This window comes from Trachemys scripta, chromosome 5 (assembly GCF_013100865.1).
Source record: "Trachemys scripta elegans isolate TJP31775 chromosome 5, CAS_Tse_1.0, whole genome shotgun sequence".
Taxonomy (NCBI): Eukaryota; Metazoa; Chordata; order Testudines; family Emydidae; genus Trachemys; species Trachemys scripta.
This window is the reverse complement of record NC_048302.1, coordinates 59287487-59305415: the sequence shown is the minus strand read 5'-3', so window position 1 is coordinate 59305415 and position 17929 is coordinate 59287487. Positions and strand designations below refer to the sequence as shown.

The 17929-nt window shown below is 42.4% G+C and overlaps 1 protein-coding gene across 1 annotated transcript in view; it reads right to left on the bottom strand.

The window, feature by feature from the left end:
- LOC117877601 overlaps positions 1-14520 on the bottom strand; it is a 100464-nt gene extending 85944 nt beyond the window's left edge. Inside the window, exons 1-4 of the mRNA XM_034770788.1 lie at positions 14301-14520; positions 13357-13457; positions 10426-10495; positions 8976-9106 (exon numbers count right to left, since the gene is read on the bottom strand). Of these exons, the coding sequence (XP_034626679.1) occupies positions 8976-9106; positions 10426-10495; positions 13357-13457; positions 14301-14478 (480 nt within the window). The 5' untranslated portion in view covers positions 14479-14520. The remainder of the gene's footprint in view (positions 1-8975; positions 9107-10425; positions 10496-13356; positions 13458-14300) is intronic.
- Between the last annotated feature and the right edge of the window lie 3409 nt (positions 14521-17929).

The following is a 17929-nucleotide window of genomic DNA, read 5'->3' as shown; positions in this document are numbered from 1 at the left end:
CACAGAAATATCTGCTGTAATCACAGTAGTTGCAAGGTCAGAAAATGAAGCTAGTGTTAAGGCTCAGGCCTCACCTCACTGGTTTCAGTAGCACTATATCAATTCAGTCTTACAGTGGATAGCTGACAGTTCATTAATTGTGGAATAACTCTGGGATCACATGCAATATTTGGATCTGGATTACCTATCTAAACAACCTTTCTGAGAACCTAACTTCTAATCCTAGACAGCTGTCAACATTACAGGTGCCGGCAGGCCTTCTGTATTGACCCAGTTAATAAACTGGATTTTAGTGGCTTGATCTTTGACCTTTTCTCTTCAGTACATCCCTATTTCTCATTACCAAAGCTAATAAAGACAGAGACTACTCTAATTGATTAGCAACTTAGCATTTGACAAAAATCTTCACTTCTGCTACATTTATTTTTATTAAGTGCAAGATTGGAACTTTACACACACCAAATTTTTATCACACTGCATTGATCAATTTAAAATGTTTGGTGTCAGCAATACATATCATTAGAGCCCTGCAAATCTAGATATCTGCTTTACATCTGAGGACCATGTTCGTGAATCGTGGATCGGACGCAGATACAAATTTTGAATCCGCACAGGGCTCTAATTATCATCTACATAACTATGTGTCACTCATGTGATAACTGGACTAACAAATTAGAGAATCTAAATGCTGACTGCAGATCAGGAATGTCTAAACTGTGGTCATGGGATGATCAGAACAGCAACATACCAAAGGTGAATTCCTGGCTCCATTAGAATCAATGACAAAATCCCCACTGACTTCAGTAGGGTCAGGATTTCACCCCAGAAGCCAAAGGGTTGCACCTAATTTGTAAACAATGGAGCAGATTCCAGCTTTCTTCACATTTAATGGCATGCTAGGAACTGTACAGGGGCGGCTCCATGTTTTTTGCCACCCCAAGTCTGGCTGTCATGTGGCTCTCGGCAGCGCGCCTGAGGGCAGTCCGCTGGTCACGGCGATTTGGCGGCATGTCGGTGCCGTGCCTTCGGCGTCCCCGCCGCCGAACTGCCGCTGAAATCGTGGGACCGGCGGACCTACTGCAGGCATGCCCGCCAAAGGCAACTTGACTGCCGCCCTCACAGGGACCAGCAGGCTGTCCCCCGCGGCTTGCCACCCCAGGGATGCGCTTGCTGCGCTGGTGCCTGGAGCCACCACTGGAACTGTAGTGTCTGTTGGCCATGCCCCTGTATTAATAATTTGAGAGGGTGCAGGCCAATCTGTGACACTTGAAGTAAATTTGAACAACACTGTGGCCATCTCTGTCTTAAGTTATACCAGTTTTCCCATCAAGTGTAACATACAGTGCACTGAAATATCTAACAGTTTTCTGCTAGACTTCCTGAGTTAAAGGGAAAATAATCACATCTGCAAAAGATATTATATGAAACACAGCATTTTCCATTCTAATTCTCTTGGTTTTTGCATAGGCGGTCTGCATATAGAGGAAAAATGCAGCCTCTTAGCACAATATTACCTAGATTTCAAATGTCTTAAGGCACCCAAACGGCAAACCTACCAACCATAAACTACCTTAGACTTAATTACAATAAGTTACCTACTAAAGAAACCAACTAGTACTTTATAAGCTACAGTAGAACCTCCGAGTTACGAACACCTTGGGAATGGAGGCTGTTCATAACTCTGAAATGAACAAAATGTTATGGTGGTTCTTTCCGAACATTACAACTGAACATTGACTTAATACAGTTTTGAAACTTTACTATGCAAAAGAAAAATGCTGCTTTCCCTTTATATTTTAGTAGTTTACATTTAACACAGTACTGTCCTGTATTTGCTTTTTATTTTTTTCTCTCTCTCGGCTGCTGCTTGATTGTGTATTTCCATTTCCAAATGAGGTGTGTGGTTAACCGGTCAGTTCGTAACTATGGTGTTCATAACTCTGAGGTTCTACTGTATTGGAAGCAGTCAACAGACAGGGGCTGCTAACAGGGAGTTTCGCAAGGGAGTTCTCCAGGTGAAGGAGGAGCAATACAGCACCCTTTTGGGGTAAGTGACTGTCTGTAGTGTGTGTTTGTTTGTGTTTGAGGGTTACTTGCTGTGTGCTGAGCTTGTGTTTGTCAGTCTGTTTGTTTGGTTGGTTGTTTGAAGGACCATGTGCTGTGGCTGGCAGTTGGAAGCTGTGAGCTTCAAAGGAAGGTTTGAAAGCTAGAAGCCTCTGGTAAGTGGCTGAGCCTTAATCAGTGGGCGGGGCATTCATACAGGCCAGGGCTTTATAAAGCAGCGCACAAGCGACCAGGGAGCTTTTGCGAACAGAGGCTGCTAACAGGGAATTTCGCAAGGGAGTTTGGAAGGGGAGCAGGAAGGGGGCGAGGGTCCCTTGCCGGTTCTATCTGTTTTCTCTTTATTCCCCTTTAAACCTAAAACCAACTACATTCAAAACTTCTTGCTTAAACAACCCTTTCAGCGGACAGGGGGCTGCAGATGGGAGTTTGACAGAGGGAGGCTTACGATGGTTAGGAAGACCCGCAACACCTGTGCCAGCACTGCTTCTGTCTCCTCCACCTGTGCCTGTAGCCAGACAGAGCACCTGAGCATGGATGCTTCTACCCAGATCCTGGTGTGGTTTTGCAGAGACTGTAACTTGCAATTTCCACTTACTGATATCCAGGCTGGGGGACCATCCAATATGAGAGCTGCCTGCTGGTGGAATCTCTCAGGCAGCAGGTGGGAGAGCTACAGGAGGAGGTGGCTAGGTTGAGGAGCATCCGAATCCACGAGCAATTCCTCGACAGTGTCCATGTGGAGACAGCTGAGGTAGCTGTCCCAGTACACAGGACTGCTGATACACCACTGGTGGAGGAGGAGATGGCTCAGGGTGGACACTGGCAGCTGGTTACTTTTGGCAGCAGGCAGTGCTTCACCCCTGCTCCGAACCCTCCTGCCATGGTAATAGGTAACCGTTATGCTCTTCTTGATACAGGAAAGAAGGAATCACCCCCTACAGTAAAGGAGGAGAAGCCTCATACCCCTAAGGCTTGGAGGTCTGCTGCCACCACTGCGAATAGGAAACGTAGGGTAGTGGTGGTCGGAGACTCTCTGCTGAGGGGGACGGAGGCGCCCATCTGTCGCCCTGACATTTCATCTTGGGAGGTATGCTGCTTGCCGGGAGCCCGTATCCGAGACGTTACGGAGGCATTGTCGAGGATTATCCAGCCCTCTGACTACTACCCCAAGCTACTCATCCATGTGGGCACAAATGATACCGTGCAGTGTGACACTGAGCGGATCAAGAGTGACTACAGGGCTCTGGGAGTATGGGTGAAGGAGTTTGGAGCACAGGTGGTATTCTCTTTGATTCTTCCTGTCAAAGGTAGGGGCCCGGGCAGAGACAGATGCATCATTGAGGTGAATGCCTGGCTGCGAAGATGGTGTCGCCAGGAGGGCTTTGGCTTCCTAGACCACGGGATGCTATTTGAGGAAGGACTGCTAGGCAGAGATGGCGTTCACCTTTCGAGGAGGGGAAAGATCCTATTTGGACACAGACTGGCTAACCTAGTGAGGAGGGCTTTAAACTAGGTTCGACGGGGACAGGTGAGCAAAGCCCACAGGTAAGTGGGGAACATGGAGACCGGGGAGATGGGTGGGAAACGAGAGGGAGTGTGGGCTATATTGGCAGAGAGAAAGGAGGGTCAGGACAAAACTGGGAGGAAAGATCAAACCAGTATCTTAGATGCCTATATACAAATGCGAGAAGTATGGGGAATAAGCAGGAAGAACTGGAAGTGCTAATAAATAAATACAACTATGACATGGTTGGCATCACTGAAACTTGGTGGGATAATACACATGATTGGAATGTTGGTGTGGATGGGTACAGCTTGCTCAGGAAGGATAGACAGGGGAAAAAGGGAGGAGGAGTTGCCTTATATATTAAAAAGGTACACACTTGGACTGAGGTAGAGATGGACATAGGAGACGGAAGTGTTGAGAGTCTCTGGGTTAGGCTAAAAGGGGTAAAAAACAAGGGAGATGTCATGCTAGGAGTCTACTACAGGCCACCTAACCAGGTGGAAGAGGTGGATGAGGCTTTTTTTAAGCAACTAACAAAATCATCCAAAGCCCAAGATTTGGTGGTGATGGGGGACTTCAACTATCCGGATATATGTTTGGAAAATAACACAGCGGGGCACAGACTATCCAACAAATTCTTGGACTGCATTGCAGACAACTTTTTATTTCAGAAGGTTGAAAAAGCTACTGGGGGGAAGCTGTTCTAGACTTGATTTTAACAAAATAGGGAGGAACTCGTTGAGAATTTAAAAGTAGAAAGCAGCCTGGGTGAAAGTGATCATGAAATCATAGAGTTTGCAATTCTAAGGAAGGGTAGAAGGGAGAACAGCAAAATAGAGACAATGGATTTCAGGAAGGCGGATTTTGGTAAGCTCAGAGAGCTGATAAGTAAGGTCCCATGGGAATCAAGACTGAGGGGAAAAACAACTGAGGAGAGTTGGCAGTTTTTCAAAGGGACACTATTAAGGGCCCAAAAGCAAGCTATTCCGCTGGTTCGGAAAGATAGAAAATGTGGCAAAAGACCACCTTGGCTTAACCACGAGATCTTGCATTTTCTAAAAAATAAAAAGGAGTCATATAAAAAATGGAAACTAGGACAGATTACAAAGGATGAATATAGGCAAACAACACAGGAATGCAGGGGCAAGATTAGAAAGGCAAAGGCACAAAATGAGCTCAAACTAGCTACGGGAATAAAGGGAAACAAGAAGACTTTTTATCAATACATTAGAAGCAAGAGGAAGACCAAAGACAGGGTAGGCCCACTGTGACGGGTTGGATCACAGAAACCCCCTTGGGAGCTGCCACCCAATGTGCAAAGACTACCCCTGCTCCTGTTTTCCCTGCCAGCTCAGGACTCCAGCACCCTGTCTTGCTGAGCCAGACACTCTTGTTTGGCTCCAGACACAGATCCAGGGTCTGAATCACTTGTCCCAAAGCTGCAAGTTTACCGGAAAACAGCTCACAGTAGTGTGCTTGTCTTTAGCACTCAGATGCCCAACTCCCAATGGGGTCTAAACCCAGATAAATCTGTTTTACCCTGCATAAAGCTTATGCAGGGCAAACTCATAAATTGTTCGCCCTCTATAACACTGATAGAGAGATATGCACAGTTGTTTGCTCCCCCAGGTATTAATACATACTCTGAGTGAATTACTAAATAGAAAGTGATTTTATTAAATACAGACAGTAGGATTTAAGTGGTTCAAAGTAGTAACAGACAGAACAAAGTAAGTCACCAAGCAAAATAAAATAAAATGCGCAAATCTATGCCTAATCAAACTAAATACAGATAATCTCACCCTCAGAGATGCTTCAGTAAGTTTTTCTCAGACTGGACATCTTCCAGACCTGGGCACAATTCTTTCCCCTGGTACAGCTCTTGTTGCAGCTCAGGTGGTAGCTAGGGGATTCTTCATGATGGCTCCTCTCCCTCTCTGTTCTCTTCCCCCCTTTATATATCTTTTGCATAAGGCAGGAACTCTTTGTCTCTCTGGGTTTCCACCCCCCCTCACTGGAAAAGCACCAGGTTAAAGATGGATTCCAGTTCAGGTGACATGATCACATGTCACTGCAAGACTTCATTACTCACTTGCCAGCACACACATATACAGGAAGACTTTCAGGTAAATACAGCCATCTGCAGACAATGGGAGTCATCAAGATTCCAAACCATCATTAATGGTCCACACTTTACACAATTACAATAGGCCCTCAGAGTTACATTTTATATTTCTAGTTTTAGATACAAGAGTGGTACATTTATACAAATCAGATGATCATACTCAGTAGATTATAAGCTTTGTAATGATACCTTACAAGAGACCTTTTGCATGAAGCATATCCCAGTTACGTTACATTTACTTATTACCGTATTTTCTCTAAAACTATCTCAGTTACATTATATTGACTTATTATCAAGTTTTTATAAAATCATATAGACTGCACAACGTCACACCCACTGCTTAGTGAAGAGGGAGAAACAGTAACAGGAAACTTGGAAATGGCAGAGATGCTTAATGACTTCTTTGTTTCGGTCTTCACCGAGAAGTCTGAAGGAATGCCTAACACAGTGAATGCTAATGGGAAGGGGGTAGGTTTAGCAGATAAAATAAAAAAAGAACAAGTTAAAAATCACTTAGAAAAGTTAGATGCCTGCAAGTCACCAGGGCCTGATGAAATACATCCTAGAATATGCAAGGAGCTAATAGAGGAGGTATCTGAGCCTCTAGCTATTATCTTTGGAAAATCATGGGAGACGGGAGAGATTCCAGAAGACTGGAAAAGGGCAAATATAGTGCCCATCTATAAAAAGGGAAATAAAAACAACCCAGGAAACTACAGACCAGTTAGTTTAACTTCTGTGCCAGGGAAGATAATGGAGCAAGTAATTAAGGAAATCATCTGCAAACACTTGGAAGGTGGTAAGGTGATAGGGAACAACCAGCATGGATTTGTAAAGAACAAATAATGTCAAACCAATCTGATAGCTTTCTTTGATAGGATAACGAGCCTTGTGGATAAGGGTGAAGATGTGGATGTGGTATACCTAGACTTTAGTAAGGCATTTGATACAGTCTCGCATGATATTCTTATCGATAAACTAGGCAAATACAATTTAGATGGGGCTACTATAAGGTGTGTGCATAACTGGCTGGATAACCGTACTCAGAGAGTTATTATTAATGGTTCCCAATCCTGCTGGAAAGGCATAACGAGTGGAATACCGCAGGGGTCTGTTTTGGGACCGGCTCTGTTCAATATCTTCATCAACGACTTAGATATTGGCATAGAAAGTACGCTTATTAAGTTTGCGGATGATACCAAACTGGGAGGGATTGCAACTGCTTTGGAGGACAGGGTCATAATTCAAAATTATCTGGACAAATTAGAGAAATGGTCTGAGTTAAACAGGATGAAGTTTAACAAAGACAAATGCAAAGTGCTCCACTTAGGAAGAAAAAATCAGTTTCACACATACAGAATGGGAAGAGACTGTCTAGGAAGGAGTACGGCAGAAAGGGATCTAGGGGTTATAGTGGACCACAAGCTAAATATGAGTCAACAGTGTGATGCTGTTGCAAAAAAAGCAAACGTGATTCTGGGATGTATTAACAGGTGTGTTGTGAGCAAGACACGAGAAGTCATTCTTCCGCTCTACTCTGCTCTGGTTAGGCCTCAGCTGGAGTATTGTGTCCAGTTCTGGGCACCGCATTTAAAAAAGATGTGGAGAAATTGGAAAGGGTCCAGAGAAGAGCAACAAGAATGATTAAAGGTCTTGAGAACATGACCTATGAAGGAAGGCTGAAAGAATTGGGTTTGTTTAGTTTGGAAAAGAGAAGACTGAGAGGGAACATGATAGCAGTTTTCAGGTATCTAAAAGGGTGTCATAAGGAGGAGGGAGAAAACTTGTTCACCTTAGCCTCTAAGGATAGAACAAGAAGCAATGGGTTTAAACTGCATCAAGGGAGGTCTAGGTTGGACATTAGGAAAAAGTTCCTAACTGTCAGGGTGGTTAAACACTGGAATAAATTGCCTAGGGAGGTTGTGGAATCTCCATCTCTGGAGATATTTAAGAGTAGGTTAGATAAATGTCTATCAGGGATGGTCTAGACAGTATCTGGTCCTGCCATGCGGGCAGGGGACTGGACTCGATGACCTCTCGAGGTCCCTTCCAGTCCTAGAATCTATGAAGCTTTGAGTCTGTGCAAACTATGGAATGTTCAATTTAAGAGATCAAAGAGTCACTATTATTTAGTCTATACGGCAACTAGAAATTAAAAATAGCTTAGGGCTAAATCCTGCCGTCTCTGCACTCAGAGAGCCTTATATACAGTGGCTGAGCTTCTGTGCAAAGTGGACAAGGACTTGCAGACCTGATGCATGTGGGGTTACACCTTCTGCAGACTGCCAAGTCTAGGTACTACAGTGTTTGAAGCAGGCCAGGGTATCTGCCATTACAGGTATCCTCAAGGCAAAAGTAATTGAGCAACTCTACTATCTCTCCACAGCCAAAAGCAAAGTGACTACTTAGACTCGGCACAAGGGGAGTTGGAGCAGACTTGGGGTGAAATTCTGGCCCCCTGAAGTCAATGGCAGAACTCCCACTGATTTTTGTAGGGCCAGGTTTCACCCTTGGACTTTATTATTAACTTTTATTTTAAATGGATCTGAAGCAAATCATTCCCTTTAAAATGAGTTATTTTTCTAACACACGTAATTTATGTAGCATCATTCATGAGCAGCTGGGGAAAACTGGACATTTTTCTCAATGTTAAACATGCTAGAAATTCAAATGTCCTGTCTGATTACTAAACATTTTCATCTTGCCCCCACAAATAAATATCTACTTTGTTACATGAGCCACTAGAAATACTAGCATGATTAGAAACAGAGGGCCTGCTATTAGTACATTAGAATCCAAAACTAGTCTTACAGTGTCAGCTCAAAAAGCAGAATTCATTAGCTTCTAGGCACACTCAAGTTACTATTTATCTATACTAAACACGTCAGTTTTGTGAATATACCACTACGAACTGAAACACCAGAGCCACTTTAGACTCTTGCAATCTCTCAGATCAGATAACTTATGCCTTCTGAGTTTAACAAATAGAAAACATGATCCCTAGTAGTGATTATGGAATCAGCTGTGTCTGCAATCAATCTAGCTCATTTAAGTTAAATTTGATTTGAGTAATATACATTTAACTTTGTGCATGCCATATATAAAACAGACCAAGGATAGAGGCTATTTTCTCAAATAATGATGCAATGTATAATAATTAATTAAACAAAAGTGAAGCCCCAATGACACCACATATTTTAAATGTCATCCCTGTGCTGTATGAAAGAATTAATCAAACTTCCCACACTTTTACTGAGCCATAAAACATCAATAAAATACCTTGCCCATCAGATCATCTCCAGCAACAACAGCTATTTTCAAATCAACATCAGCTTTCTTTGACACCTCTTGAAGACGAGCAGCACACCCAAGTGGATTCATTCCACCAGCATTACTAATGACACGAACACCTTAACAGAACAAAAAGTTCAGTGTTAAAACCACCAGTTATACTACAAGAAATGCTTAACACCCTGAGCCCCAGGATGCACTGTTGCATGTTGTCAAGCACTTGATCAATCAGAACAATAAACCAAATGTTGTGCTTTCTTATCAAGTCTACAGATAAACAGAGTTGTGACTGGTGCAACTCTGAAACCTAATCATAATTTAAACGTCTACACTGTTCACTACTTCACTGAAGACTCTTGGGCAGAAACATACAGCTATTCTAAAATTGCAGGCATAATCTGGAATTATGAGAGGATTTTAGGGAGATTAGTACTACCTTTTACCCACAAATCTGACTTCTAAGGAGTTGTGAAGAAAACTGGTATGGCTGCATAATATTAATATAAACCTTCTATTAGTATAAATCAGTATGTCTCTTCCACCAACAGAAGTTGGTCCAGTAAAAGTTATTACTTCACCCACTTTGTCTCTCTATTAATATAAACAGATAGAGATGGTCGGGAATTTTTAATGACATGTTTTTTCATTGGAAAATGCTGATCTATCAGAACCGAAACTGTTCACAGGAAAGGGTTTGTTTTGATAGATTTTTGATTTTAGACAAAATTTTGAAAAAAAGTTTAAAATTGTCTAACCATCCTGTTTTGACACTTTCTAAATGAAAAAGTTGTTTTTCAGTTTGAAATGACTTTTCATTTTGAAATGTAATTTATAGTAAAAAAAAAAGTAGAAAAATAAAAAAGTTGAAATCAAAACAAAATGTTTCAGAATTATCAAAGTGAAAAATTTCATTTGACCCAGTCAATTTTTTTTTTCCAGATTTTCTGTTCACTAAAGTTTTCAAGATACTTGCCCCAATTCAGGATGGGGAATGTTTTGGATTTTTTTTTTTTTTCAAATTCTGAAAATTCTCTGGGATGGGAAAACCATTTCCCACCTCACTCATTAAACAGTTAACATGAAACTGGATAAAAGTACATCTCAAAGGAGACAAGAAAAATGCAATTTCCCTTTTAAAATAAACGCATAGCTCAATTTATACAGTAAGTAATATATAGTGTATTAGGTAAGGGAAAATGAGAATTCCCTTTGCTGAATGTTTTCATTCAAACCATAGAAAAAACAGTCAGACTTCCTATATTCAGCTTTGAAGTAACAAAGTACACAATGAAGATATGAACACTAAGGGTCTGATCTTGTGAGGTCCTGAGCAACCCCAACTAATACTGAAGACAATAGTAGTTAAGAGTGATGAGCACTTCAAAGATCAAGCTATAAATTATTAAAGTTATCCAACCCATATTATTCAATAACATACCTTTCCTGTGAATGTCCTTAATATAGGGACCCATTGCAGTCAACACAAAATCAGGAGTGTAACCCAAATCCTGAAATAATAAAAAGTTATATAATGTACTTGCCAAATCTTCGTCATGGGCAAATCAACTCCTTCTCTTTATTGGCTCTTAGATTGCAGAAAAGATTGAAAAACGGCCTATACTCATTTTCTTAATTCTATAATTAAAAACGGTGGATTTATTTTTCTAAAGGAAACCTGGAAAACATTTCTCTAAAATAAAAAAATCCTTAAGAATATACACCTCTACCCCAATATAACACGAATTCGGATATAACGCAATAAAGCAGCGCTCCAGGGGGGCAGGGCTGCGCACTCCGGTGGATCAAAGCAAGTTCGATATAACGCGGTTTCACCTATAACGTGGTAAGATTTTTTGGCTCCCGAGGACAGTGTTATATTGGGGTAGAGGTGTATAGGTTAACATAAATACAACACAAATGGACATCAGATTATTTTCACAGGAGTCTAATTATATATTTCAAATACCACTATTTTTAATTAGCTTTTGGAATCATACAGGGAACAAATGATCTAATCAATTCCATTTATAAAGTAAAATACAAAATATATTGACAACATACAAAAAAACACTTCACAACTATCCCATTCAAGGAGAAGTTTTATTGAAGCCATATGAATTGAGACAATGCATTCAAATTTCAAGCCATGTGTGCCTAACTCTCTGCTGGCATAAACTGACAGAACTCCTTTGAAGGCAATGAAGTTCTGCCAGTTTCATTAGCAGATATTTGGCCCATTGTTTTTAACATTAAATTGAATTCATCCACAATCTAATGGGACTACTCATGTGACTAAAATTACTCATATGCCTATATCTTTGCAGGATCAGGGCCTAAGGACTCAACCCTGCTCCCACTGAAGATAATGGGAAAACTCCTTTGGAATTCAATAGGCCTGACCTTATGAGGGACTGACCAACTGCTGAAATAATAAAGGCTAATGATGTTTAGTACCACTCAAGATTCCACCCTGAAATTGATATATGAATGGTGAGGGATAATTTCCTCCTCCACTGAAATGCAGTGATCTCTGGAGCAGCCAAGATCAAATATTTGAATCTCAAATTTTGTTATAATATGTTTATTAAACTTATGAAGCTATTGTACTATTACTATGTTTATATTAAAGGGCATCTTATATTCAGACATGACTATAATTTACAGAATAAGAATGAATAATGGAAACTACAATGACTACTCCTGAGGGCATTCTGCGCCAAAAAAAGAAAAATTATGTGCACAGTATTTTAAAATTCTGCAAAATTCTGCAAATTTTATTTGTCAAATAAATGTGGAGGCTCCAGCATGGCATTGGGGAGCACAGGCAACTAGCTGCACAGAGGTGGGAGATCACTGTACAGCTCCCTGCCCAGGACACGGACTCAGCGATGAAGCTGCACCCAACCCTGATACAGTGCAAGGACCGGGCCTGTCCCAGAAACACCCCAGGGCCCTGCCCCTCCACGCCAGGTGAACCATGCGTGGGCAGGCAGGCTCAGCAAAGCAGGATCCAAGTGTGGAAGGGCTTAGAGTGAGGGGATCCAGGTGTGTATTGAAAGGGTGTGGAGTGTGGGGGGGATCTGGGTGCGGGGGAGATCTGGATGCACAGGGGCTTGTTGGGGGGTTCTGGGTGCAATGGTAATGGGACTCTGCAGGGGGATCCAGGTGAAGGTGATTGGGGCTAAGCAGGGGGAGCCTGGGTGTGTGGGGGCTCAGTGGGGGGGTCCAGATGCTGGAGGAGTGGGGCTCAGTGGGGTGGGGATCCAGGTGCAGCTGGGTGGGGATCCGGGTGGCTCTGTGGGCTGATACACGTGCAGGGGGAGTGGAGCTCATCAGGAGAGTTCTGAGTGCAGGTGGGGGTTTGGCTCAGAAGGAGAGACTGGGTATGAGGGGGTCTGGATGCACGGGGTAGGAGCTTCATGTATAGGGATCCCTCCCCCTGCAGCTGAGGAGCAGGGGGTACAGGAAAGGGGAGAGGGGAGAGTTTGCAGAGCTTCCTGTAGCTGGGGAAGAAATCTGGTGGTGGTCTGACCCGGTCCCAGAAGTCGTGCAGGGGAAGAGGAAGTCCTGTCCTCTCCAGCCTAGCCAGCACTAGCAGCTAAGCCTGGTGCAGGGTAGGAGCCACCAGCCGGATCTTCCCCAGTCCTACCCCCAGCCCCACAGTGATTTACCTCTCTGCCAGCTGCCCTGGGCATCCGAAACATACTGCTGGGTAGGGTCGCATGACCGCTCTTGTGGCTTCCCTTTGCTTCCCCGTCAGAAAGTCATTTTCCTGCAGAGAAGCAAAGAAATCTGCAGGGGACATAAATTCTGTGCATGCATAGTGGCGCAGAATTCCTCCAAGAGTAAATAACACTCTGATCTTCCAATATGTTTGTATTGCAATTAACAGTCTCTTTCTAATAGAGCTATATTGCTGATATTTCTTAGTAGTAAGATTTTATGGTTAGTCAATCAAATCAGATCTGCCATCTGTCATCTCAAACTAAAATAATCAAGACTAAATGTTTGCACTGTAAGACTATTAACATTCTCCTATGTTAATACTAAGTACCTACTCCTGCATATTCTTATTCATGCAAGTAGTCCCAGGAGTGTTGGCTGGATTGGGCCTGATTTATTTTAAAATCTTAATGTTTGTATGATAATGCTTTCCAGCCAACTGTCCTGCATCACTCAGCAACTGCAAAGATTTGAAGCACTTTTAAAACATTGATCACTTTGTGACGATATTTGAACATTTCAAACAGCGCAAACTGTAAAACTTAGTTAACTAAATCAAACCATCAATTATACAATTATTGTGATTCCTTTCTCATGTGAAATTGCTTGAATTATTATTTCATAATTAAAATCATTCTTTCCTTACCGGTGATTTGGCTTTTGCAGCTGTCAACAGAGACATTGTAATTTCAGAAAGATAATCAAAAACCAGAAAATCCAATTTTCCTCCATAGAGAAGCTGAGGAACTAATCAAAAAGATATTAAGTAACTCTTAGTTGGAAGTCATATTTTACAATAAAAGCCATTTCATTTTCAAAAAACAAAATCAGAAAAACATATATTACTGCAAAGTATGAGACAATATATTAATGATAGAAATATCACTTTTAAGATTTTGGGCCCAATCCTGCAAACATACATGCAAGGTATTTTACTCACTTAACCATTTCCGTTAGAGTCAACGTGTGAGCAAATTACTCACATGAGTAAGTGTCTGTAACATTGGACACTAAATATTTTGTTGTTTGTGGGCTGATGCTTAGTGTTGTGCTGTGATCACTGTTTTATTTATGTATTGGAGAGGAAGGGGAAACAGTTTTTAAAACAAACAGTCCAAACACAAAGCACCGTACCTATATCTAGAACTATACCCTACAACATAGGGGTGGGGGAATGAGGCCCTATGCTGGCTTTGCCAATGCCACTAGAGATGCTCATGCCAATCAAGTTGGGCTGACAATGTTCTGAGCTTAGGCATCCCTTGCTGGGAGGCGCCTCGCGCGGGACGGGAGCTGACGGAGGGCGGGCTCTACAAACCCCCTCTCGTGGGGCTGTGTCAGCCCCCACCCCCGCGGCGCTGACCCAGCTTTACTCCTGGGTCTGGGCTCGAGCGGAGCAAGGCAGCGGCTCTCATCTTGCGCGCCGCGGGCCCCATCCGCTTCCGGTGACAAGAGGGTTGTTTTGCTGGGCTTATCACCCCACCCCAGCGCCATGGGCCACCCCAGCCGCGAGGCCGTGCGGTGCGGTGTGCGCTGGTGGGGAGCTGATGCATCTCCCCACCCCTCTGCCCGTCCCCCCAACGCCGGTACCTGAGGCCGCCGTGTCTCCCCAGAAACCCGCAGCGCAGCCCACCCGCACGGCCGCGCCCGCCTGGGGCTCGCAGGAGCCGCCGCCCAGGTTGCTCCAGCGGCGGCGGCTGCTTGTTGCCCGCAGAAGCCGGGGGGCAGCGGCGCCCCTCAGCCCCAGCAGCGCGGCGGCGCAGCTCATGGTGGCGCCGGGCGAGCGAGGCCGGGGCGGGAGGCGGAGGCGAAGGGCTGGGCCGCTGCTGACTCAGCCCCGGGCCCGATCCGGCTCCCGCGGCTGGATCGGTGCTTCCTAGTCCCCACCACCAGGGCCAAGGGGAGCTGTCCCTGCCTTGGCTCTGGGGCAGAGGCCCTGGGCTGGTAGCACTAAGGCCCCTACAGCTAGTGACAAATTAGCCCTTCCTATCTCCTTCTACTGAAAAGTGTCACCAACCCCTGGCTCCTGCTGCAGGCCACCTCGGTAGCCTGTGGGCAAAGAGACAAAAGCAGGAGGATATGCTAGTTATTGAGCCACCAAAATGTGCTAGGCCCTGTACAGCAATAGAAAGGCAGAACTACAGCCTCAAGAAGTTTGCAATTTAAAAAAAGCTGCAGCCAGACAATGATTGGAAAAAGGGATGCAAGGTGCAAGCAGAACGATCAGGGTGGAGATTGGCTCCGAGGTGTTACTTTCAGTGGAAGGAGTGGTGTCTGTATTTTAACATATATGATCCCAAGTCCTCCTCTACAAAGCCTGCACATGAACACACTTGATGCCACAAGGTGATCAGGGAACCATTCTTGGGGCATAGCTAAACATTCCTCACACCTTGAAGAATGAAACTGAACTAGCCAGAGTCCCCTTTTCTTCAGTTAACTTTACTTTATAATTTTTATGCATGCACAGTAGTGTAGCTAAGTTTTTAATATTACAAATGAATTTAAAAATTTGATTTTTATCCAATATCACTGTAATATCTGAGCACATAAGAAACATAAATCAATTTGTCCAGGCAACAACAACTAAAGCAGAGATGATGTAGATCATTATCCCTGTTTGACAGATGTGGAACTGAGGCAGAGAGAGAGAGAAAGTCATTTGCCCAAGGTGACAAAAGAAGCCTGTGGCAAAGACAATAATTGCAGTCAGAGCTCCCAAGTCCTAGTCCAGTGTATTTACCACAAGACCATCCTTAAGACCTACATCCTAAACTATTTCAAAGTGTTTCTTTAAACCAGGAGCTAATGTAACTCGCATTCTGTCCTAATTGATTCAGAATGCTGGCTGCACTCAGGGTGGATTGATTTAAATCACCAGGTGGAAAACCTCGATTTAAATCATCAATTTTTATCAGCTTTTCCATTTGTAGGTCAGTTATTTTCTAAGAAAGGTGCATTCTCATTGGTTGATATAATTATAAAAACATGTTGGTTTACAACATAATACAGCCTTTACCCTACATTTTGTACATCTTTTTGCTACCTAGGAGGTACACTATAACTATATATATTTATTTAAGCAATTATATAGCTTAATATTTTCAGATTCTTATTTAATTGTACATGTTTAGTATGTTAGAAAATGGTGAATAATCTATTGCTTATTTACTAGATAATAAACTTTTTGCTTATGATTTGTATAAAGCTGTATTAGGATGGCAACTGGAATTTAATTAAACACACAAAACAGCATATAACATTAATTTTTATTTAACAAAGCAACCTTAAATGTTTCTGATACATAAACTTCTCTTATCAAAATATGTTTCATATTTACAATGAAATGATTTATTAAATGGGGATTAACTATTCTTTAATTTAAATCAGATTTTTAATTTTGTTTAAATTTGTTTTTTTAGATAGTTATTTTTAAAAAGAAAAATGTATAGTGTAAATAAAATAAAATAAATGCAATTTAAATAAAAAAACCTCTGACTTCACTTCATAAAACATTTCAGGCCAAATTCACACCTTGTGTAATTGGGTACAAGCCTAATGCAGTCTGTGGATTTGCACCTGCTTACATCAGGTCTGAAATTGACCATTTATTGACCTCACTCTCCCCCTCTCCCCTTCCCCCCCCCCCCACAGTTTTGTATGTAAGCTAATGAAGAAGCTAGCAACAACAACAACAAATCTCCAGTGCCATGTATTAACTGCCCGTGTCCTGGATCCTTGTCAATCAGGCTTCAGGCTATGGCAATGTCCATCAACAGCACTTGTAAACAGTACTCATTCTGCTAGACCTGTCTGAGTCACTTGACACCATGGTGGCCTCAAGTGGAGTATTGTGTCCAGTTCTGGTGCCACATTTCAGGAAAGATGTGGACAAGTTGGAGAAAGTCTAGAGAAAAGCAACAAAAATCATAATCAGCTGAGGATCTAATAGTGTTCCTCCACTGCAACCTTATTCATGTCTGTGGTTGAGAAATATCCAAGAGAAATCTCAGTCACTAGTATAAAACTATATACATTCATATACTATGGAAGTACCAGGATGAAATGGCAAAACTCCCATTGACCTCAGTGAGCCCAGGATTTCACACCAAGAAAGATTATTTCCTGAGTTTAAAAAGCACACTATGCAAACTGATGGTGTTAATAGAAAAAATAATTTTACTAGGATGGCCAGTAGATGGCTGTGTTGCACCACCTATTACATCCATCATCCTGGCCTAACACTGCAAAATAATTATCTGGTCACAAAAAAGTGGCTTCATAATGCCAATAAATGTCAGTTGTTCCAGTCAACACCAATTGTAATTTGTGATATAACTGGTATATTATCAGGCAAATGTATGTATTGCTTGGCAGAGTTAAGCATAAACATGAATTAACTTACTTTGATGTTTTGTATAGGGGATTCACTTGGATCCCAGAGAGACAGAGAATGCCTCACTTATTCTTATAACTGCCTTCAAATACTATCATACCATAGATTTTGACAGCGATTGTCCACAGATCTTTTCTGATTGTCATACCCTTATGCGTGGGTAGGCCACCTATAGGTCTGTGCTAAAGATAAACCAAGCACTTAATCCCTTACAGTAGTCTATGCATTCATCTACTTCAGTGGTTCCCAAACTGGGGTTCATGAACCCCTGGGGGTTCGCAAAATGTTACAGGGGGTTCTCGGGAAAAAATTCCCTAATTGTGGACAGAGCTGTCCCTAGGGACGCCGGGCAGCACGGGGCCCCTGACTTCCAAGAACTAAGCAGACCAAAGTAAGCATATCTATCACACTGAGGAGATTTAAACTTCAAGACTCCTTATAAGAAATGGAAAGGGAGGTGGATATTTTTTGCTGTTTTTAAAATTAAATAGGCAGCTAGTATTGTTTTTTAAAATTATTATGAAAAACAAGTTTAAGCTTTGTTGTAACGTGTGTTGTTTGCCTGGACTGCTCAAGACCTGAATGCTTGTGTAGAAGGAACTCTTTGAGTTGGCTTCTAAAATACCTTCATGCTGTTTCACATCTGATATTCCTTGATGCAACATAGGAGACTTGTCTTATAACAGGCTTATTCAAAGTGATACAAGCTACGAAAGTGAGATCTTGGAAGAATGTTGCCGTTTTCATAATGTAATAAAAATACTGTAATGATAAATAATAATTAATAATAAATAGTGTGTAATAAGATTGTCATAAAAACAAA